At 41.9% G+C, this 23,038-nt stretch overlaps 1 protein-coding gene across 3 annotated transcripts; it reads right to left on the bottom strand.

The window, feature by feature from the left end:
- Positions 1–513: 513 nt before the first annotated feature.
- Positions 514–23,038, bottom strand: rab3ip (RAB3A interacting protein (rabin3)). 3 transcript variants are annotated; one of them, XM_080757221.1, is made up of 14 exons: positions 22,867–23,038; positions 17,944–18,005; positions 17,165–17,275; positions 15,826–15,986; positions 15,029–15,212; positions 12,766–12,861; positions 11,553–11,630; positions 10,312–10,521; positions 8,975–9,103; positions 8,597–8,709; positions 8,065–8,088; positions 6,224–6,323; positions 5,464–5,533; positions 514–3,378 (listed from the first exon to the last, which is right to left on the bottom strand). In XM_080757221.1, the coding sequence occupies exons 3-14, from the start codon at positions 17,246–17,248 to the stop codon at positions 3,296–3,298; spliced, it is 1,332 nt and encodes a 443-aa protein (XP_080613347.1). In that variant the 5' UTR covers positions 17,249–17,275; positions 17,944–18,005; positions 22,867–23,038; the 3' UTR covers positions 514–3,295. The 3 variants fall into 3 exon arrangements, 2 of the variants coding, with proteins under 2 accessions (XP_080613347.1, XP_080613348.1); XM_080757222.1 differs by lacking the exon at positions 8,065–8,088; XR_013963540.1 differs by lacking the exon at positions 514–3,378 and having other exon boundaries at positions 5,497–5,533; positions 8,065–8,194.

Raw genomic sequence — 23,038 nt, 5'->3', positions numbered from 1 at the left:
AAAGCTGGAAAGTGTTCGTGAGAATGGTGGTCCACCCATCGGACCACTGTGTTCAGTACGGTGGGCCGCATGCCTTTTCCAGAGTTTATTTCAAAGATCAATCAATCAATTGAATGTCTTTCCGGACTTGGATCAATGGAACTAACATAGTATACTTTAAGTTAAGGATAGGGATTTTCACTTTCAAACATGTCATTTTCTACTCAAGCACCGACAGCTTTTAAGTTGCTTGATTCAGTATTTAGATATTCATTCATCAGGCATGCTTCCTATACAAACAATATAGGCCGGGGATACAATCCCATTGTAACTTCAAACTCCGTCCTAATAATCATGATAGATTAATCAAAAACACCCATCCTTGGTTCAGTTGACTCTACTGTCCATCTAATACACGAGGGGCGTGCAGTTTTTCGATTACCTTTTTCATTAATCTTAAGTAAATTTTTCTTTTGCATTAGAAAAATAGTAACAACAATAACAACAATAGTAACAACATTACAATTTCCACAGAGGTATACAGTTTTATTTGAGTTTCCAGAGAAAGAAGGCACTAAAACAAACAGAAAAGCCGCATGGAAAGAGTGTGGGAGATGTAGCTAGGTTCATCTTAACACGCACCTACGTGTATAAACACCCTATAACAGCACACGCATACACACACACACACACACACACACACACACACACACGGTTTTGTAAATGTACAGTTAACATTAAACTGGCTCCCAGTGGCCCACCGTAGTTGTGCTGGGCAGCAGGGCTGCACCATATCAAGAAAACACATGTGATTGTTGAATATATATTACCATGACGATATCGCCTCGCGATAAGTAAACAAATACTGAAGTATAGTTTTAATGTTGGTCTGCCCACTTTTGCATGCACACACTGAATAAAGGAAGAAAGAAACAAATGCATTCGTATTTCCATTCCAACATAGTTTTGCTGAAAACATTGCACCAGCTGGCCACAGCCACTATTGAAAATGAATTATAGACCACCAACTCAATACAGTTCCTCACTGCTCTGCTTAAAACATTTTTCTTTTAACTTAAACAAAAACAACCTTTACCTGGAGAAAAAAAAAGGAAAAAAAGAAACATCTCTTCTGCGATATGTAAAACTCTTTTGCGATTTATATTATCGCATGTTGATATTGCAATGACAATACATTTTCCTAATATTGTGCAGCCATGCTGGTAAACTCCCAGTACAACAGTAGAAGACTGTGGTTCTACCGGTCAACTCCCCAGTCAACAGTACAAAGTAAATATTCAATATATGGTCTATTGAATTGTTGGACATAAACCTTGTACCTCCATATATCGACTCAGTTTTTTTGTTCTTACAAAAAAACTGTAGGGCATTCAAAACTGTAGGGCAAAAAAACTGACAGGACAAAAAAACTGTAGGGCATTCATCTTTGAATGCCCTACTTCCTCATACTACAGTGTCACACAAAAGTAGCAAAATATAGCCAATCTTTGCCATTTTAAAATGTTGTTTAAAGTGAAAGTGCTTAACTGTGACTGGATTTTATAAATATTGACAAGATTGAAAAGTATTGACAAGAGCTTGTGACTAAATAATAACTACTTTGGATCCAATATCTTTCCTCACAATAACGGTTTTGAACATACAAGGTTTCCACCCGACAGCGTCGACATACAGTATGAACACCAACAGAAACATAACAATGGAGTCATTTTCACTTTATTAAAACAATGAGGTTTGATTGTAGAGCTGCACTGTCCTTCACACACAGAAGTAAATACTGTGTTTACCATTGAGTCTGCACGTTCATATACATAAATAATAACTCGAGCAGAAATGCTACTAAACGATGAACCATCTCCTTCTGTACAACAAGAGGAGAGAGACTTTGCAGTTTAACAAGTTTAAGTTTAAGACAGTGGTCCTGTGTCTCTATATGACAGATAGTGTTATTTTGTCTCCAAGTTTGAGCGTGTTGATTTGTTTATCAGTGTCTGTGTGCAGGTGCGTGTGTTTGTATGTGTGTGAGTTATGCTGGGCAATTAACCGAAAATATATCAAAACAGATAACCAATAACTTGGTTCTAGATTTGGACTTCTAACCCAATAATGTGTAGAATTAGTGACAATAGCTGATCTACATGCTCTTATTGACGCTATTTTAATTGGCTTCTAATGATCGTTCATTAATCGTAATCGAGGCAATTTAGAAATAATCTGGAAACTGATTTGAAATCGCCCAGCCCCAGTGTGTTTTTGTGTGTGTATATGGACGACAGCGTGGTTCGGATTGACTCAAAACTAACTTTTTAAACACATGCAGACCAAAAACAAAACAAAACGTGATTCAGAAAAATAAAATCTGACGCTTAAACGGAACTCGGGAATCATGACAATATTATTTATGTCTGATTCTGTCATTGTCACGATCAACCCAAAAACGCCATGAATTGTAGTGTACAGGGAATTAAACGCACGCGCACACTAGAACCCGACCGATTTTATTTTAGGGTGTCGGCACAGGGCAAATTAAGCTACTAATACAGTATAGACTGAAGTAATTAAAGCGGGTCATGTTTGCATGTCTGGAATTGTAACAGCCGAAATCACAGTATTCCAATATTAACCTGCAGGCCGCATTAAGTGAAGGTGGGGGACGTATGTGGCCCCCGGGCCGCCAGTTGCCCAGGTATGCTCTAGAGTCTAGAGTAAGACTAGAGCCCTTTCCTTTTTCGCTCTACTTAAGTACTAAAATTTGCAGAAATTCCTGCCGTCCCAATTTTGGGAATATCATTGTTGGTGAAGATGTTTAAATTTGATGTCTTAAACCCGCCCCCCACCCTTGCTTGAAGATCTTCTAACTTTGAACATTTTGAATAAGGCTGAAGTATTTAAATAACAAATTGTAGTTAAATGTTCACAAATAGAAACTTCAAACAAATCTAAAGTAGAAAATGCTACACTTTTGGACAAAATATCGGTCGAAATGGGATCGTTCTGGCATTGGTCGGGCTCTAAAGCAAGCGCTCACACACACACACACACACACACACACACACACACACACACACACACACACACACACACACACACACACACACACACACACACACACACAGTTATTGTACAAATTGTACTATAAAGTAAAATATAGTATAAACACACCCACAGGCTTCTTCAAGGTGACATGGTGAGATGGCGTTTTGATTGGAGGTGTTGATTGGGGTTTCTGGAGGGATGGATGCTTGTGATTGGATATCAGGGCTGTCCGTCAGAGCGAACAGAGTGATCCCATTGGTCACAGCGGGTCTTTGTAGAAGCCCAGCTTGGCCAAGGACATCTCTCTACGCAACTGCATGATCTCCCAGAACATCTGTTCAACTACACACACGCACAGACAATGGAAGAAGAATGGAAGAATGAGTTATCATCTTCTTGTCCGAGTTCACATCTAGGTTAGACTTTATCGACGGATGCTCTCTGCCTTTAACCATGAAGCTAGAGGCCTTTAGACCAATAGCACTGTCTAAAGTACAAAACTTTTCCTCCAATGTCCACCTCCAGCAGAACGTACTAAGCAAAATGATCAAGCAAGCCAAATGACGCCATGATGACGTCCTCCGGTGACTCCGGTGACGTTCAGGACTAGGCCAGATCACAGCCCATATGGGGATGATCTTTACGTCATTTCCAGGACGTCTTCACCAGTTAAAATAATATAGCTTATTCTGGGCTAGATCTGACTAGTTATGATATGACTTAAGTTGATCTGGCCTCGATTGGACTCTCTCTGATTCATCCAGGGACGTCCGTCTTAGTGGGCAGAATCTATGTTCGTTGAAATCAGGGGATATTCTGGGCCAGATCAAACTAGTCTTGGTTTGACTTGATTTGGCCCCAATAGAGCGCCGCAGTCCCTCCCCCTTTCAGAAAAACGAGTGGCCCAGGAAATGAAAACCCAATGCATTCTCCCATCGGCACTTCTAATATAATTTATTTAAAGACGGTTACGCCGCGGACAAAGCCAACTCGGATCGTGACAAATCATGACAATGAACACAATGTTTTGGGCCGATCAAATCATTAGAAAGAAGAAAAGAAAGTCAGGAGACAACACTATTTGATTTGTTTTTCGTCTTATAAATTATTTGATCGGCCCAAAACATTGTGTTCATTGTCATGATTTGTCACGATCCAAGTTGGCTTTGTCCGCGGCGTAACCGTCTTTAAATAAATGATATTAGAAGTGCCGATGGGAGAATGCATTGTGTTTTCATTTCCTGGGCCACTCGTATTTCTGAAAGGGGGAGGGACTGCGGCGCTCTATAGAGACGTCACTAATTCGTCCAGGTCCTGACCGTGCTTGCTGGGGAACAAAACAGTGAGCTTAGTACGTAAGTGGTTTGCACAGAATACACACAGCACCCACAATATTATATTAATATTATTTTCCATCGTGTGTGTGTGTGTGTGTGTGTGTGTGTGTCCGTTTCATCGGAGTGGCCGGAATTGAACAATGTCTGTGTCCAAGCCGGTGTGTCCCTGGAGTGGGCACGGTCTGACTCTGACACTGTGAGGCTGTGAGGGTCTTTGAGGACATAGTAAGTGACTCCCTCACCTCTGTTGACACCTACGGGTGCCCGACTGCCCGGAGGACCCTGTTGGATCTGTTTCAACATCAGCATCAACAACAACATTGGACTGGACTTAAAGTCCAGGGGAAACGTACTTGTCATCCCCATGCTGACCACTCAGTTTCCAATTCCCATTCATTTCAGGAACACTGCTCTCAATGAGGACATTATCACCTTTACAGTAAAAGCCAGGTTACAGATCCTTCCCACCAGACTCAACCTTTCCCTCTGGTTTGTACCTCATTGTTTGCATCACACCACAGGGCTTGTTAAAAAACCATGTCACACATTCTGAATGGCTGCTATGCCGATAAAGGGCTTTACATAGCACGCCATGACAGAATAGTTGATCTCATAACAATGGACATATCTAAAACAGTTTACACTGTCTGTGAGAATGTACAAGCATAGATGTTGTTGTTGTGAATGAAGAGAACAGATCAGTTTCCATTCGTGAAGTGGCCTGACTGCACCTTTGATTCTGGCTTAGAATCAAAGACATTAAATACCAGCCGCTCCTCCAGACCATCACAGAGCTAGGCGATAGGTAGAATCTACTTAATCTAATTTGCATTCTTTTTGGCAGCCTACGACAAGCTTCCAACAACAAAGCTGCTAAACGGCTTGCAAAATTCCATGCAATCTCTTTTACTATCGGTAGCCGCCAAATATGGCAAAGACGCTGTTCCTTGTACGCATGAAGGGTGTGTGGGTATTTGTTCAACATTTGCTGATCACCTTGTAAATATTTGTGTCCTTGTATTGTATCTATTATTTGGACATAAATACATTATTGTGTGTGTGTGTGTGTGTGTGTGTGTGTGTGTCTTACCATCTTGTTGTTTGACCAGCCCTTGGTGAATGTAGCGAACATAGGTGAAGAAATTACACACAGACGTAATCTAACACACACACACACACACACACACACACACACACACACACACACACACACACACACAGAGAGAGAGAGAGAGAATTAAGTACATCATTCTAATCAAAATGAATAACTTACTACCATGTGTTAAACTGTCTTTATTTTATTACACCTATGCAGTCGATCAGAGCAAAAATGATATAAGTGTACAAGTATGCTGTATCATTACATACTAGTATATGTCACTGTGTGGGTAGGGCTGTCACAATTACACATTTGTTGCAATTAACAATGTAATTGCATTTTAGGCTTCGTAATACAGAATTGCACAGGTGCAGATATGACAATAACTTAAATATACAATAACATATTTAATGATTTTATACTTTCAAAAAATGTTGAAATAGCTGATCTGCAAGCTTACAACTCATCATGAAGTGACACATTGCAAGATGTGTCACATCTGCTATTGCTGATATTTTTTGAACATGTTTGAACATGTATGAACAATTTTCAACATGGAAACGGTTATGATTATCGATTATCTCAAATAATTGGCATTAGGTCATTATGTGGTAATTGTGAAAGGCCTATAAATGTGGTGTGTGTGTGTGTGTGTGTGTGTGTGTGTGTGTGTGTGTGTGTGTGTGTGTGTGTGTGTGTGTGTGAGTGAGTGTGTGTGTGTGTGTGTGTGTGTGTGCGTGTGTGTACTTACTCTATATCTACAGTAGGGAGAGACATAGTAATAGTTGGATGAATCTCCGAACTTGATTCTGTGCTTACAGGTTTTAGTTTGTCCACTCAGAGCGCACTTCCTGTTTGACAGAAAAGAGGGAAAATAATATTTAATCTTAAAATATGTATGAGTTTAATCACCAATATTATTGAACTAATTAAATACAAATTACTGTGAGATGAAATCAGTGGTTCTCACCCTTTTCAGGCCCAACCCCCCAAAATAATCATATCTTATTTGAACTAGGGACTGGGTCTATAAGGTCCTAGGACTCAGATCTACAATGCTCTCTACAACATTGGTTCCCAACCTTTTTAGTACCACCTCAGAAAAAAGTAGTACCACCATAATAACTGATGTTAACCTGCGTATACCTGCCCTTTTTGTTCCATTCCTAAGCCAATAATGATGCTCTGAGAATCACTAATCAGCACAACTGATTGTGAACATCTAATGTCTAAATCTTCTATTAACGGCTAGGTGTGCTGTCATGCCCATTTCAGCGCGGCTGGATAACCTATTTCAACCAGTTGCTTGGTCAGAAGAACTACCTGTAGTAATAATAACTATTTCATTGCACGTTTGTCTTTATTCTCCTTTTTTGGGCGACTCCTCTGTGGACCACTGACCAGAGGAAGGCTCAAGTACTAGTACCAGTGTTACTAGAGGTGTTACAGACCGGATTAACACTTCAAGGACCGCCGGCCGCAGGTTGAGAAACAGTGTTCTAGAATCTATTCTAGACAGAACACACCCACAGTTTAACAGCATTGGTGAGGTTGCCATGGGGGGAAGAAAGTTGCAGGTAATTCCACAACAAATGTGTAGCATGTTTTGAAGGAAAGGGAGCGAGGAAAGAAGGGAAGGTCTAGTAGCAGATGTCAGATAGGAAAGGAATAGGAGCAGTTAAGGAAGGAGGAGCATAAGGAAAGAAGCAAGGGGATATAGGAGGGAAAGGAAGGAAAAGGGACGGAAGAAGGGTTGATACAAAACTATAAGTAATGAAGGAAGAACGTGAGGATGTTAAGGAGAAAAGAAAGGAATGAGGGGATGGATTAAGTGATGAAACGAGTGATAGAGTGAGAGCAGGCGGCAAGGGGGCTCCCCTGGATTTGAAGCCCAGGAAGAGATTTTAAATTCCCATAAATGGCCCAGCAGGTGTCACTATTTCCCCTTCCGTTGGCTGCAGGTGCATTTACTCCATTCAATGAGGTTCTGGCCAGACATTACACTTGATTTTATGGATACCAGAGTTATGTTATGCTAACATGCTGTCTTCATCAGTGTAGTATGTCAAACTCACCGATGTTATAGTTCATTTCCAAAGTGATCAAATTATTTATTTAAGTAGGCCTACCATTTCAGGATATTGTTTACTAATGAATTACATTGTTTCTGTACTTTGGTGCTTAAACTTTTAGCATTCCTACTTCATCTAGTGTTAACTCTAAACAACTAACCTCTCTCTCTCTCTCAATTCAATGCAATTTAAATGAAGGTGAAGTAAAACAAAAATGCTCTAAAACGTGGCGAGTCGGAAAGCTGGCGAGTTCTCCGGATACCGATTGTATTACCGTAGTAAAATCGCTAGTTTTAAAGGATTTTTTTCAATGCGTTTCGTGAATTATGCTCCCAAATTTTAGCACGTTTCTAGGGCTTCAGCTTTTTTTGCTTTTCGGAACCGGGTGTTCCAAGATGGAAAACTGACTTCATAACGGGTCTATAGAAACCAATGGGTCACTATTATCCTCATCCATATTATTTTGTCTGTGAGTGAAGCAGAGATGGAGAGAGAGAGAGAGAAAGGATAGACGACTTACGTGACAAGCTCAGCCCATCGAGCACTGGAGGAACGGAGAAATGGGAGGGAGGGAAGGAAGAAAGAAAAAGAAAGACAGCCGGTGATGGAGAGATGACCATGAACGAGTGAAGCCAGGAGGACAAAAACATCTGAGGGGACAGGGAAGAAAGAGACAGACAGAGAGAGGAGAGCGACAGTATACTGTGTGTGTGTGTGTGTGTGTGTGTGTGTGTGTGTGTGTGTGTGTTATCTCATCATACCTCAGTGCATCGATTATGAAAATAGAAAGTACCATCACAGTACCACGCCCGCGGCCACTTGACGCACTAGGCGTATGCCCTGTGGGCCGACTAATCGGCTATCTGCGTGCCGGTTGTGGGGGAGGCAGTCTGGGGCGGTTTTTTGACCCAGTCGAGCTCTGCCCGCAACTAAGGACTAAGTAATCTCCTTATTCAGTAATTCAGCATTAAAACAGAGCTCTGAGGAAAATTAGACTCCGTGTGTGTGCGTGCACATGCGTGTGTGCGTGCGTGTGTGTTGTATGGACATACTTTGGTCCTCCACACTCCACAGCCGAAGCCTTAACGACCGGTAGGGGCTGGAATCCAACTGGTTCAACACTCAATGTGTTCCGCTCTACAGCTTCTAATATGATTGACCCCAACTACACAAACACACACACACACACACACACACACACACACAGGAGGGAATAAAGCAGAATATTTGAGTGATTTCTCGGAAATAGCCGATTTTCAAGATCACATTTGCATTGTAAGCTTTTTCGTCAGGCGATTATTTTATTGATTATATTTTGTAAGCGATTACACCGATTTATTGTTGCATCCATACTGAAAACACAAATTGTTTGTTGTAAAGCTCATCAAGCGCACGCACAGTCGCACACACACACACACACACACACACACCTCTGTCTTGCTGAAGGTGAGACAGGGGGAAATGTCCTCTCTGTAGATTCTGTCCAGGAAAGGACAACTTCTGTCCATTGTCGGGTCCTCCTTCCACAGTTTGAACTCACAGAACAACTGACTGTCTACCTGCACAGAGCAACAGACAGACAGACAGACAGACAGACAGACAGACAATACAGATCAAGTGAGAGGGAGTGGTGGCATTTAACACTAATTACGGTATGATAATGACGTGTATACACATTCCCATTTTCTTTCATTCTTCCTATGCCGGTTTCGCACTTGCACACTGCCGCTCACTTTCTTGTTTACGGGCCGACAAAGGTTGCTCAGAACTCTAAATCTACGGCGCTCTCCATCGTTTTGATCACAACGCCGATCGATGCTCATTTCTGACTTCAGCAAGCACCTCGTTTGGAATATTAATGCTTCTAGAGAGACATAAGAAGAGGTACAGTCAGGTACTAAAGGAAACTTATGCCTCCCGGTTTTGGGGGGTAATGAAAAGCGGGGCTTGTCAGAGTAAAATCTGCCTCATCTGCGTGGCGCTCTAGCGCCTTTATTATGAAAAATTCGCCGTCACTGCCAGCCCCGACTTCGTGCCACGCTGCACTGCGAGCTTCGTACATCTGATATTTTTGAACATTCTTGAAGGTGTGTGAACTACTGATTTGTAGAATCGGTCTCAGGTCTTAATGGGATTAAATGCCATCAATTTAGTCGTCTTGGCATTGAGCTCAAGGCAGATCTGCCTGCCAGGCACTCCATTTCTACAACCAGTAGTAGTAGTTCCCTTTATTTCTCTGCTGTGTCCGAGACTAGGGCGAGAAGGGGGCCAGGGTATCACCCTGAGGGATGCCCACGAGGATCTCAAACTCTACCCATATTGCTTCTGCTATTGATATACTGCCCACATTTATATTTATATCCAGGGTTTGATTTAGGAAAGAAATACAAATACGTGCACGACTGTGTGTGTATGTGTGACTATGTGTGACTGTGTGTGTATGTGTGACTGTGTGTGTATGTGTGACTATGTGTGACTGTGTGTGTATGTGTGACTGTGTGTGTATGTGTGACTATGTGTGACTGTGTGTGTATGTGTGACTATGTGTGACTGTGTGTGTATGTGTGACTGTGTGTGTATGTGTGACTATGTGTGACTGTGTGTGTATGTGTGACTATGTGTGACTGTGTGTGTATGTGTGACTGTGTGTGTATGTGTGACTATGTGTGACTGTGTGTGTATGTGTGACTGTGTGTGTATGTGTGACTATGTGTGACTGTGTGTGTATGTGTGACTATGTGTGACTGTGTGCGTGCGTGCGTCGTACCTCTCTACAGTCTCGTACTATGGGCTCCGTGGCGGAGGGGTCTGGCTGTGAACCCGCTACAGCCGACGATGTGCTTTTGTTCCGGCCATGGCCTTTCCTGAACGGGGCCTTCATGACGGCTCCCCCTGGTGGCAGCTCGGACACAGGGGAGCCAGGCGAGGACAGCACCAACGTCTTCAGTGCCGTCACCTCCGCCTGGAGGACGTCGATCTGATGGACAAGACAGACAAGACAGTTGAATAAAAAGAAAAAAGACAGTTAAAACATTAGGAACAAACTAGTGGAGAAGAGATCCACTCTAAGTAGACAAGTTATTTTACACTTGGTTGCATGCTGAAAATAGCCGATCTACAAGCTCACAACGGCTATTTTCAGCAAGCTTAAAATCAGCCATTACGACGTCATGAAGGCCCGCAAATATGCGACTAAATCTAATCGATTTAGTCGACTAAAATGAGATTCAGCCTCACCGTTATTATTGGATAGAATTCCGTCCAAATTCCATGCTGTATTAGTATTGATCTGGTACCGGACAATCATTTGACATTCTCTATTTGTGGAGACTTCTGGTAAATTAACCATTGCAGACGTTTAACAATAATGTAACTCTTTGAGAGCGTAAAATGAAACCAAATCCTGTCACTCCTAATGAGCATCGTGGCATCCTTAATTCTGCCTCCTGTCTCTTCATCAGTGCCAATGTTTCCAAGCCGCGGCTTGTAAAAGTACCAATACTGTCAACGTTTTGTTCTGTGGAATGATTGGTCCTATAGGGACGGTAAGGAAACCCTCCGCGGCAGACAATGCCATGATACACGTGTGGGATGCATCCATCTATACTCTTTGCATGCTGCTGTGTGTACTATAATGTTTTCTACTGTGCTATAATGTTTTCACATACAGTACATATTTTAGGCACTTTTGAGATAAAACAAATATACTATTTTATTTTGGCATCTATCGTTAGGTCCATATTATGCCCACGGATATGCTCTAAAAGCGTGAAAAACATATTTTTCATTTCACCACGTCTTTAAGCCCCATTTCATACTTTTTGCCGCACAATGGTGTTGTGCAAACATTTTGAAAACAGCTGATCTACAAGAAAACCGCCTGCAGCAAATGTATTGATAAGAAAGGCTGGATCAATGCAAGTAATGTGAAAAATGTCATCATACTCAGGTGTATCGATTATTTAGCACAGCACTGCAGTGGAGTGATTTGTAGTGTGCGTGTGTCACCTTTCCCTGTGCTTCATTAAGAATTTTCTCAGCGTTGGCCTGTTTCACGTTTGCCTCTCTGACCATCTTATGCGCTTCCTGTAACACACACACACACACACACACACACACACACACACACACACAAACACACACACACTAATATAACAAAATATATTATGTTTGATCATAATATGAAGAGACATATACACGCCTTTTCTAATCAAACCGCGGGGTGCCTATGGCGTGTATAGGCGTCTTTAGGTCCTTTTTAATGATATCAAACAGGATTGCAGATATTTATTTCTTTTGGCCTTTCCTTCTTCAGAAATCCTAGACATGTTTCGCACATGCACACTGTCGTTCACTTCCTTGTTTACTCCCTCTCTTTACTCTAAAGTCTAAATCTACGGCGCTCTCCATGGTTTGGATTAAAACGGCAATGTTCCGTCTTAATTTCTGACATAACCTAGCATCTCGTTTTGGAATATAAACACTTCTAGAGAGACTTTACATGTGACAGCACGAGGTAGTAACGGAAGATTATGCCTCCCGGTTTTGGGGGGTAATGGAAGGCTTTTCAGAGCTGCCTCATCTGCCTCATCTGCTCGGCACTATAGCGCCATTATTCTTTGAAAGATCCCGGCTCGTTCAAGGTGTTAAAGTCTGTTTTTGTAAAGGGGCACAACAGTGACGCCACATACCACTTTTGGAGCTCAGCCCGCTGTTTAAAGGCATTTAAAGTCCACTGAGAACTACTTCTGCGCAGTGTTGCCAGATCTGCTTATTATAAGCAACGTTGGGCCATTTTCAAATATCCTACACATATAGGCCTATTATATACTGTATAGGTGTATACGTATTTGCTATTTTGGTATCTTGTTCATAAACCACCAGGAGCTCTGAAAGCAATGCTAGGGCGATGGGCCGTGGTGTTTTGGTCATATGCAGGACTGTGACACCACGGCGTTCCAGTAGTAATTTTTCACCAAATACATATTCATTTTGGGGTCCATGACATGAATATTTATTTGTAACTGGTTTAAATAATTAAAACATTTGGAAGTAAGCCCAAAAAACAACACCAAGAAAACCCCAACCCACAACTACCAATATTACATAAGCGAGCGAGTAACATTAAGTTGAGGTCTAAGGGGTCCGTGACCTAATGTAAGTAGTAGTAGTAGTGAGAAGTAAGTAGTAGTATTAGTAGTAGCAGGAGCAGCAGTAGTACCTGGAACAGTGATGCGGTCAAGTCTTCTAACTCCTGCTCTAGCTGGACTCTGACTTTAGACAGTTTCTCACACTCCTCATCCTTCAATAATAACTCCTTAGAGCACACACGCACAGTCACGCACACACACGCACGCACAGTCACACACACACACACACACACACACACACACACACACACACACACACATGCACACATACACGCACGCACATACAGTAGAAGCATGGACATACAGTATGCACAATGGGGGAAAAAAACAGAAACAGAAAATATAAATAAATTCAAGGTGAAGAAATAAAATCATAGAAATTAAACATGACATGTTCTGGAGACAAAAAAAGCCAACAATATGACCATCAAACCAATCATGGTTTTGGATTGTTAGTTTTTCTTTTTATACCTACAGTATATTAGGATGGTTTTATTCAAGATGAAATTGTAAATGGACAGCGTTTTGTGGGTGGGTAAACGAATTGTATCCTTTTTAACCATCATCACCTGGTCCTGATCTGACTGTGATCTAAGTCTAACCCCTCCTGTCTGCTTGACTTCATCCAACATATCCCATTCATTCTTTCTTTGCCATGTCTGTATATATACGGACCCCGCCGCTAGGGGACGTCTGGCAAATCAGAAATCTGACACTGGTCTAAGACGGCATCGATGGTATGTCACTATTTTAATGTCCACATATATTTGTATTCCGTTGTTGTTGCTTGTGGGTTTTTTTGTAAAAAAAAAACCAAATAAAGTGCTGATCATAAAAAATATTCTCTCTTATTTAATAAAAAAGTAAACATTTGAAGACCACTGAAATGCACATTTCAGACTTTCTCATACATTTTAAGGCCTTCATTCATTTATTTTATATCTTTTATGACAGACACCCTGGCCTGCTGTAATATACGATAGCATAGATAATAGTTGTATACCAGAAGTATAGATGTAATAAAATGCTCTAATAAGTTACTTATAACACAATATTATTATGGCGTCTGTGGCCCTAATACAATTGAAATGACCTGCAAACGACATTGAAATGACCACATTGGTATTTGGTAAACTTGAGTCGTAGAACGTTTTGAAATTTGTCTTAGCTTTTTATTTGTAAAATGTATTTCACATATCAAGTATATATTTTGTTTTTCTTTTCCTGATCTTCTGATGTATTGTGATGTTTTTTTTCCTATATGATATTGTATTACTCGACGACACTGAAAATGAGTTGGATTACTCAGTGTAGTTTTGAGAATAAACAAAACTTGAATGAATTATCTCATAGTACCGTCTTTATATGTAATTTTAATGTTTTCTGACCCCTAAACTGGTCTCTTTATAGAACCGTTATGATAAACAGCAGCATTATTATGCATGATAAATCATATATTATCATAACAATTATAATGAAAATAATAAAAATAATATGTACATGTAAAAAGAAATGACAAAAATAAATAAATAAGAAATAATATTAAATTGTTTCAACATAAAAACAGAAAATAATGTTAACATTGCTTAATGGGTAGTGATTATCCATAGCAGAAACACACTCACACACACACACACTCACTAAAGTGAAAACACGCATATTTGTCTGGAGCCTCACTGCTACTAGGTGGTGTGTACAGTGTGTGTGTGTGTGTGTGTGTGTGTGTGTGTGTGTGTACTGCATACTTGTGAGGGCCAACAATTTTTTTCCCCAACAAACAAATTTGAGCCACAGACATTGTGTAAGGATCCTCGCGTTTCAATAGATTTTTAGACCACCACCACCCGTGGTGGTTCCTGTCTTCGCACCCATTTGTTGCTGTCTCTTGGTTGGACAAAATGTCTCTCCAATCCACTACCCATTAGTGTCTTAACAGGGATGAGGAGACCATTATTATGAATAGCTAACGCTAGCTGGCATTAGTGCAGGTTGGCTTACCTCCTCACAATTAATTAGACAGCCAGATTATCCACAATTATATCTTTCAACACCCCCACGGAGGCAGAGATCTCCCTCTCCAACTCTCTCTGTATAGCGCTCTGACACTCTGATGCACCGTTTACATAACTTTGTCCTTCTTCTTTGTAGACGGACGCTAACTTAAGTGCTCAGCGTGAATGGCGCTTAACTCAGGCTTTGGGGTTACAAATGTCAAAACCATAAAAGCTAAAAACGGCATTCATAAAATTGCTTAGCTAAACATTTTGATGCCATCAAGCGTAGTAGTAGTAACGTGTGTGTGTGTGTGTGTGTGTGTGTGTGCGTGTGTGTTACCCTCTGGGCCTTCTCCAGCTCCTCCCTCAGTCTCTCGTATCCTCTCTCCTTGACCTCCATGACCGAGGGACTCCTCAGATGAGACAAGCTGTCCATCAAACCACCTGGCTCCTCCCCCTCCTCTCCAGGCAGGAGATTGGCCCCGCCCTCTGCTGCCGCAAGCTCCCCGTCCAGCCCGGGGACACTGTTGGGGAGCGGGCGTGGGAAATAAGAGCGGGAACAACACCTTTTCCACCCATTTAAACCCTAGTATAATATAATCAGGGGTGTGCATAACTGGTGCGCAGGTGCGCATGTGTGGTCAAAATACATTTTGCGTGGCAGATCAAACGAAATGAAGCGCTCTTGCGTACCAACATTTACATTTACTAGCTACAAATGTCCATCTACGTCCTGTAAGCAATACAACTAGAAGCTATAAAACTAGAAGAGGAAGTCTGTTTTGGTTGTAAGTAACCAAGCTGTCATGACAGTGGCTGAAATGAAAGATGATGCCGCTGCCGTTCAGAGTGCTAGTAAGTAAACAAGAACCCACGTGGATTAAACACAAGCTTATACAGTATATGATGTGAAAATCGGTGACTTAAAACAATGTACCCACTTTGGAATTACGTTAAACATGGAACCACCACAGCATTAGGCGAGTAGTTCATTGTATCTGTGTTGGAGCACCTCAGTGCCGCTGTAACGATGTAGAGTTCATGTGCAATCTCTTCCTGCTAAAGTAAATGCTGTGCGCACCAAGCAACATGTCCAGGTGCTCTCTCCGTTTTGTTATTTCTATTCTCCTAGCTCACCTTCCATTGTGTCGTGGGGTGGAGTAGACGGGTTGTGTGGGCAGCTGGTCAGCTCTCAGCGTGGTGTGGGGGGATGGCGGGGGGCCGCCCAGGGAAGAGGTGCGGTACAGCGCGGTGGGGGGTGCGGTCTGACGGGTGGGGGGGCGATGGTCTGCTTGGTTCTGGTAGATAAAATTACACGGGTAAACAATGATCAATTTCCAGATTTCAGTTCATTCTTTTACGAACAATAGGTCATTAAGTCAGGGGTTCCCAAAGTCGGTCGATGGGGTCACGAAATTGGGTCATCAAAAATATGACAAAAATAAATGAATGAATAAACAGAATGAATGAGTGAAATACAATGTAAAAATGATTACAAATACATGTTAACCATAATTGTTACAAACCCCCTACATAGCCCAGCCTATAGGCTTAATACATTTGCGGACCAAATGCTCACCAAACATTTATATGGCGTTAGGTTGGCTGAAAGGTTTGGAAACCCATATCTTTTAAATTACAAACACAAGGCTTAGGCTTGAGTGGCAAAGTGAGTAGGAAAGTGAAATTAACGTTGTTTCATGCAATCAGATAGGACTTTTTTGTGTGGATGTATGGGCTGTCAAGACCAGAAAGTAGGTTTTTGCCACTCAGTAGGCGTTCCTGCATAACTTCCAGGTATGATGATGTCACGTGCATACCCTCTATAGGTCAGGTGTGGTAGTTAGATGGTAGTTTACCTGTAGGTCAGGTGTGGTAATTAGGTGGTAGTTTACCTGTAGGTCAGGTGGTAGTTTACCTGTAGGTCAGGTGGTAGTTAGGTGGTAGTTTACCTGTAGGTCAGGTGGTAGTTTACCTGTAGGTCAGGTGGTAGTTAGGTGGTAGTTTACCTGTAGGTCAGGTGGTAGTTTACCTGTAGGTTAGGTGGTAGTTTACCTGTAGGTCAGGTGGTAGTTTACCTGTAGGTTAGGTGGTAGTTTACCTGTAGGTCAGGGGTAGTTTACCTGTAGGTTAGGTGGTAGTTTACCTGTAGGTCAGGTGGTAGTTTACCTGTAGGTTAGGTGGTAGTTTACCTGTAGATCAGGTGGTAGTTAGGTGGTAGTTTACCTGTAGGTCAGGTGGTAGTTAGGTGGTAGTTTACCTGTAGGTTAGGTGGTAGTTTACCTGTAGGTCAGGTGGTAGTTTACCTGTAGGTCAGGTGGTAGTTAGGTGGTAGTTTACCTGTAGGTTAGGTGGTAGTCAGGTGGTAGTTTACCTGTAGGTTAGGTGGTAGTTAGGTGGTAGTTTACCTGTAGGTCAGGTGGTAGTTAGGTGGTAGTTTACCTGTAGGTTAGGTGGTAGTCAGGTGGTAGTTTACCTGTAGGTCAGGGGTAGTGGGTGAAGCCAGGTTCACTTCATGGAATCCTTCCAGAGGTTCAGTGCTCTGACTGCTGTTAGCCATAGCAGCTGTAGTAGATCATCATATACTCTGCATAGACGCAGAAAATGTCATTATCATTGTAATAATCATACTAATAAATATTGTAAACAATACTGCAAAATGTCATTTTAATGATATGGTATTGAAATCTTATGTCCATTTAGCATTGGAAAAGCATGGGGAGGACTATCAAGTGAAAATGAATGGCTAAGAGTAAGTTGTTTCGTGTTGCTTACTTGGTTGTAAGTATATTGCTATTAAAGTAGCTATAATGTCAACAATTTGACCTTTTTTCTTGGTATTCAGACACAGCCAGCAATGCGTAAAACGCTCCCAAAAAACACTCTGTGACACATCTAGGGGCCACAATCTGCATTAAAAAAAATCAAAAAAGCCTGCAGAAATTACTAACAAATCAGGAAGTAGACCGTAAAATCGACCAATGACAAAGCTTCTAGGAAAAACTTTGAATGCAGATTGTGGCCCCTAGATAGACTATATATTTTTGTGAGCGTCTTACCCTTTGCTGGCTGTCTGAATATAAAAAAAGAAAAAAAGGTAATTCAAATTTTGAGAAATACTGACAAAATATTGCTTATAGCAGCTTTAATGTTTGTAGGTGTTGGCACCATGTCATGTAATAATAATAGTTAACATTATCAACAAAACAATTGACAAATAGAGTGGGCATCATGTAGCAGTTTAATATAACTGACCATGGTTGTGGCTGATCCAGGTACACACCAGTCTGACAAGCAGTCAGCAAGACCACTCACATCTGAGTGAGAGTGAGAGAGAGAGAAATTTCACTTCAGTCACGGTTAGCTCGTGTGTGTGTGTGTGTGTGTGTGTGTGTGTATTGTGCATTGTGCAAAAAACACAGATGGTCAGGTAGTACAGAAACCACAGACCCACAATAATCCCTCTCTCAAAGTGCTTTATCCACAAATATCTGATCTACAAGCTCCAATGCATCATGTGTCAACCAGTCCCCACTGTGGGGGCTGGTTTTAAGGGGGGGGTTAACCACTTGAACCCCCAAGATCTACAAGTTTGCTTGAAGACCCCCGCTGTAATCTAGGATCAGATCACTGTTCTACTGTTGCACTGTACATCTGTGTTCAACAGAGTCAGATGACTGTCAGCATCCCACCTGTCAGCTACTTCACCCAACCAATCAATGCCCTCCCTGTCTGTCTGTCTCCATGGAGACCCGAGGTAATCCTACACCCGAGGGATTGTGGGTAGGGATCGGGTTACATCCAGCAGCCTCCATGAAGGCTTGTTCCCTAATTTAACTAAACCGTTTAAAAAAAAGAACAAACACCCGCACACTGTCTTCAAATGCAGTGAAAAAACAACATTTCGGCCTATGCGGCCTACATCAGGCTATCTTTGTAGCAAAACCTTCAAAATGTCTTCTAAATCTAGTCAACCAGGCCTGCAGTAGGCTATGCAATGGATAAATGTGCATGACATTATTTAAATAAACTAGAAATACCAGGAAATGACAGAGGGAGAAATCTACTTTTAACGACCACCAGACAGGAGTTTTCATGTTGCACGGTAAGACTACGGTCATTAGTATTATTGCCACCTGGGTGGGTCAGTCGTGTAACTTTCTCTGCGTTAAGCTGTGTACAGTATGTGTTCAACAACACAGCCAAACAAAATAACAATGACAGCTATGAGGTGTCGAAAGCTTGACCTGCATAGCAACAGTTGCTAAACTATTTGGATTGGCATTGGACAATCACTTTTTGGGGTGAGATTTAGCAAAGGGCTAATTCTCATTATAAGATTAAGATGGGACCGATTCTGTCTACTCACTCTTATTGGTGGTCAATGGACACTTTGGACACTTCAGAAACCTGCCTATCAGTGACATCATCAATGGGGATTCCAAGCTAATAGAAGCCACATCCTTCCTGGAAAGTTAGCATGCTGCACCTGCTGCACTGCGCTGCACCCGCTTCGGATGTTATCACCCCTTAATCAAGAGAATGTTTGTTATCAGCACCTTAGAATTACCCACAGTATGTGATAATCAACATACTGGGAAATCCGGAAGTGAAACTATGGGAGCGTTTGCTTTTTGTGTCAATGACGGAGGTGCGCTGTCTCTGGTGGCCTTGAGCCACGTGAGGCACCGCCGAGCGAGGCGCTAGCTGAGCGAGTCCCCGTGCCAGAGACGACTCTGGTGACGGCTCTGGTCGGCCACCAGAGCCGACCAGCGCCGTCCGAGTTACGTCCAGATAGGCAGAGAATAGTAAATATTAGTAGCCCCTAGTTTCCATGCCCCGACAAATTGCGACAATAGAGTTGGAAATGACACGTTCAGCAGGGGGAGTCCTTGACCAGGCTATGTCTGCACCACCCTGCATGCGTGCAGTCCGGGTGAACACAGCCACAATGTCTAGTATGCCAGTATGGCTGGCCATATTCCAACATCCTGATAACGGTTGATTTCGTATATTTAATGCAGTGATAACGGACATGCTATAATAGAAGCCATTTTTCTTGCATTATGAAAATAAAAAACAAAACAAAAACTATTTTACAAAAAAAATTGAAATCTTGTTTGAAATGACCAAACCTGCCTACTGATGATGTCACTGGTGGTAGACAGGTTTCTTAACGGTCCACAGCCGTATACAGAAACGGTGCCATTGTACACTGAGCATTAGCAAGGACGAATGATATGAAGACGAGGCTGAAAAAGGGTGACGTGCTCCTTTAAGACGGTCTAATAACCTGGTGTGAGGCTTCAGGGAGGATCAGTTCCACAGGCTGCTGGCCGTGCCTCGAACGTCTGGAGGACCGTTATTACAGTAGTTGTTATTCACCTGTGTGTGTGTGTGTGCGCGCGCCAACAACACAGATGGTCACCCACAATAACCTACCTCCACCCCCCCACCCTCCACACCACACACACATACACACCTCACCTCTCTCTCTCTCAAATAGCAGACAGAATCCTATGTATCGCAATGCGGCACATTGTGAGCTTGTAGATCTGCTATTTTTGGCATAGAGATTTGGGGTAGACGGAAAAAAGCAGTCCCCAATAGAGGGTCGCAGACTCGCAGTCCCTCCCCCTTTCAGAACAACGAGTGGCCCAGGAAATGAATCTCAATGCATTTTCCTCATAGACATTTCAGAAAGTATTTATTTAAAGACCTTTTACGCCGCGGACAAAGCCAACTCTTGTCGTGACAAATCATGACAACAAACACAAATTTCCGTGCCAAACAAAAAATTTGAAAGTAGAAGTTGTTTTTCTTCTTTGTAATTATTTGTTTGGTCCAAAATATTGTGTGTGTTGTCATGATTTGTCACGACAAGAGTTGGCTTTGTCCGCGGCGTAAAAGGTCTTTAAATAAATACTTTCTGAAATGTCTATGAGGAAAATGCATTGAGATTAATTTCCTGGGCCACTCGTTGTTCTGAAAGGGGGAGGGACTGCGACGCTCTATACTCTCAGAGAAGGCCCCACCCTCAAAACTGCTCTCAAATGTTTAAAACCGACCTCTTCAATAAAGTATAATGGCGTTCACCAGCTAACTGCACACGCCCCTGTCACACCATTCCACTGTTTTTATTGAATTGATTCGATAGTCTACGTTTTCATAGTGTATTTCCTAATAAGTCTCCTCCCCCTGTAAAGGGTATTTTTGGGTGCTTAGAAAAGCACCATATACAATTCAGATATTATTATTTATTTTATTTATTATGTAAAGTGCCATGACATAACTTTTGTTGTGATTTGGCTGATGCACAGATGATTTCTATGTTGTTCGATGTTTAGTTTTTTCTGTAAAGCACTTGTGTCATGAAAGGTGCTCTATAAATAAAGTTTAGGCTATTATTATTACTTCGCACGTATCCACGTATCCACCCCCCCCCCCCCCCCCCCCCCCCACACACACACACACACACACACACACACACACACACAGTCAGGTGCTTTTCTATCTTATGACTAACATGATGATCAGAAAGAATGGGGTGTGTGTGGTGTGCGTGTGTGTTCATTATCACCAGACACCATAAAGTCTGTCTGTCTATCAAGGGTTTTCAAAGTTTTTCAGGCCACGCAAGGAACCCTTAGCCGAGAGAAATATGATTAAGCATGAAACATTTTCATAGATTTCATGGATAGCTTCATTCATAGTATTGAAAAGAATGCACATAAAGTGCACAAAGACCCACACACCGCCTGCACTTGCAATATGAACACTTTTATTAAGCAATGTTTCGGTCAAAGACCTTCTTCAGGCATCTAATGGTGCCTGATTCATTCACAAGTTGACCACTCCCGTCCTACAAAAAGGAAAAATTGCACTCTTGACAGGGAGGGCCCCATAAAACTATAGGCTACACTCGTGTTTGTGACATGATCACGGTGCAATCCTTGCTTGGTATTGATTTGGCATCTGAAATGATATGGCAGACAGACTAGTCTGACTAGTCTGTTAGTCATATGTGCTTAATATTGTTTTGTCAGCCAAGCTTGTTTGTTTGTATTGTGTGACATTCTTTGTATTGTGTGACAATCTTGGCCAGTTATTTCTGGTAAAGAACTGGCCAAGTGAGGTCTCAATGGTTTTACTGGTTCTGTGTCATTTAAAAGGTACATAATATTAGTATGTAGCTTTGCCCAATGTTTACATATCAAAACAAATATATAAATATTTTATCCATCATTATCATCAGCAGCAGAAATCTATCTCGCTGTATTGTGGTGTTTTCAATGTTTCTTTTGTTTTTATTGTGTATTATAGGGTGCCTGTGGTTAAATGCATATTAATGTGTGGGTCCTTCACAACCTGAGTATTGACCCAGTCAGGCTGACCATGCAATAACACACATATATATGGTCCTATAAAACACACCTCTAGCCATGGTGTGACATACAGTAATGACAAAGGTCACCATTCACACTCACACCATTGTGTTTATGCTCAAGAAAAGCTGCTCCTTGTAAACTAAATAAATGGCACTATAACTGTTTTATTTATAGTGGCTGAGCGAGCAGGCTCTCTTAGGTTTCCCTAGTCTATATGCTCATTAAATGAGACTCGCAGACGGCTAACATTAACGTTAGCCAACTGTACTGTGCTTTTCATGTAACATTTTTATTTTATAGCAACATAATGCGTTCAGTCATGCATTCGTTCAGTCAGTCAGTCGCTTTAATAGCTGCCATTCGTATTTAAATGCTGCGTTTGGTGACGTGACACTTGGACATGAAAGATGAATGGGGACGCTCTCGCTCTCTCGGCTAGCATTAGCTGTCAGCTACAGTAGCAGTACTAGCAGAAATGAAATGACAGATGTCACATGCAAACTAGTGACCCATGGAACTCGGTCTCCGGCGGGGCTTTAACAAACGACTCGTTTGCTAAACAGCGACTTCCGGAGTCCAATAATTCAACAAGTCACCAATGTCGGTGTAACATCACACACACACAGACGGCAGCTTTCTGGTGCTAAACCAAGCTATAAAGGCCAATTTATACACACATATTTAAGATGCATATTGTACTGTAGTATGCGCGCGCACGCGCGCACACACACACACACACACACACACACACACACACACACACACAGCAACGTCATAGCTGTCAACTCACCTGTGTCTGTGTGCGTTGATGATAATCAGCTCGGATGATGTTTAATGTAGGTTTTAACTGTCTTCGGGTAAAAGCACGAGCATGCAACAACCCACAGAAACACACAGGAGCAGGATCCTGTTTGCACACTGGACTGGAGCCGCTTGTATTCCAACAGCAACCATGACACTGA

Source organism: Protomyctophum bolini (genome assembly GCF_963924005.1).
Source record: "Protomyctophum bolini genome assembly, chromosome: 23".
In the NCBI taxonomy this organism is placed as follows: domain Eukaryota; kingdom Metazoa; phylum Chordata; class Actinopteri; order Myctophiformes; family Myctophidae; genus Protomyctophum; species Protomyctophum bolini.
The sequence above is the reverse complement of the archived record's forward strand: the minus strand, read 5'-3'. Positions and strand labels throughout refer to the sequence as shown.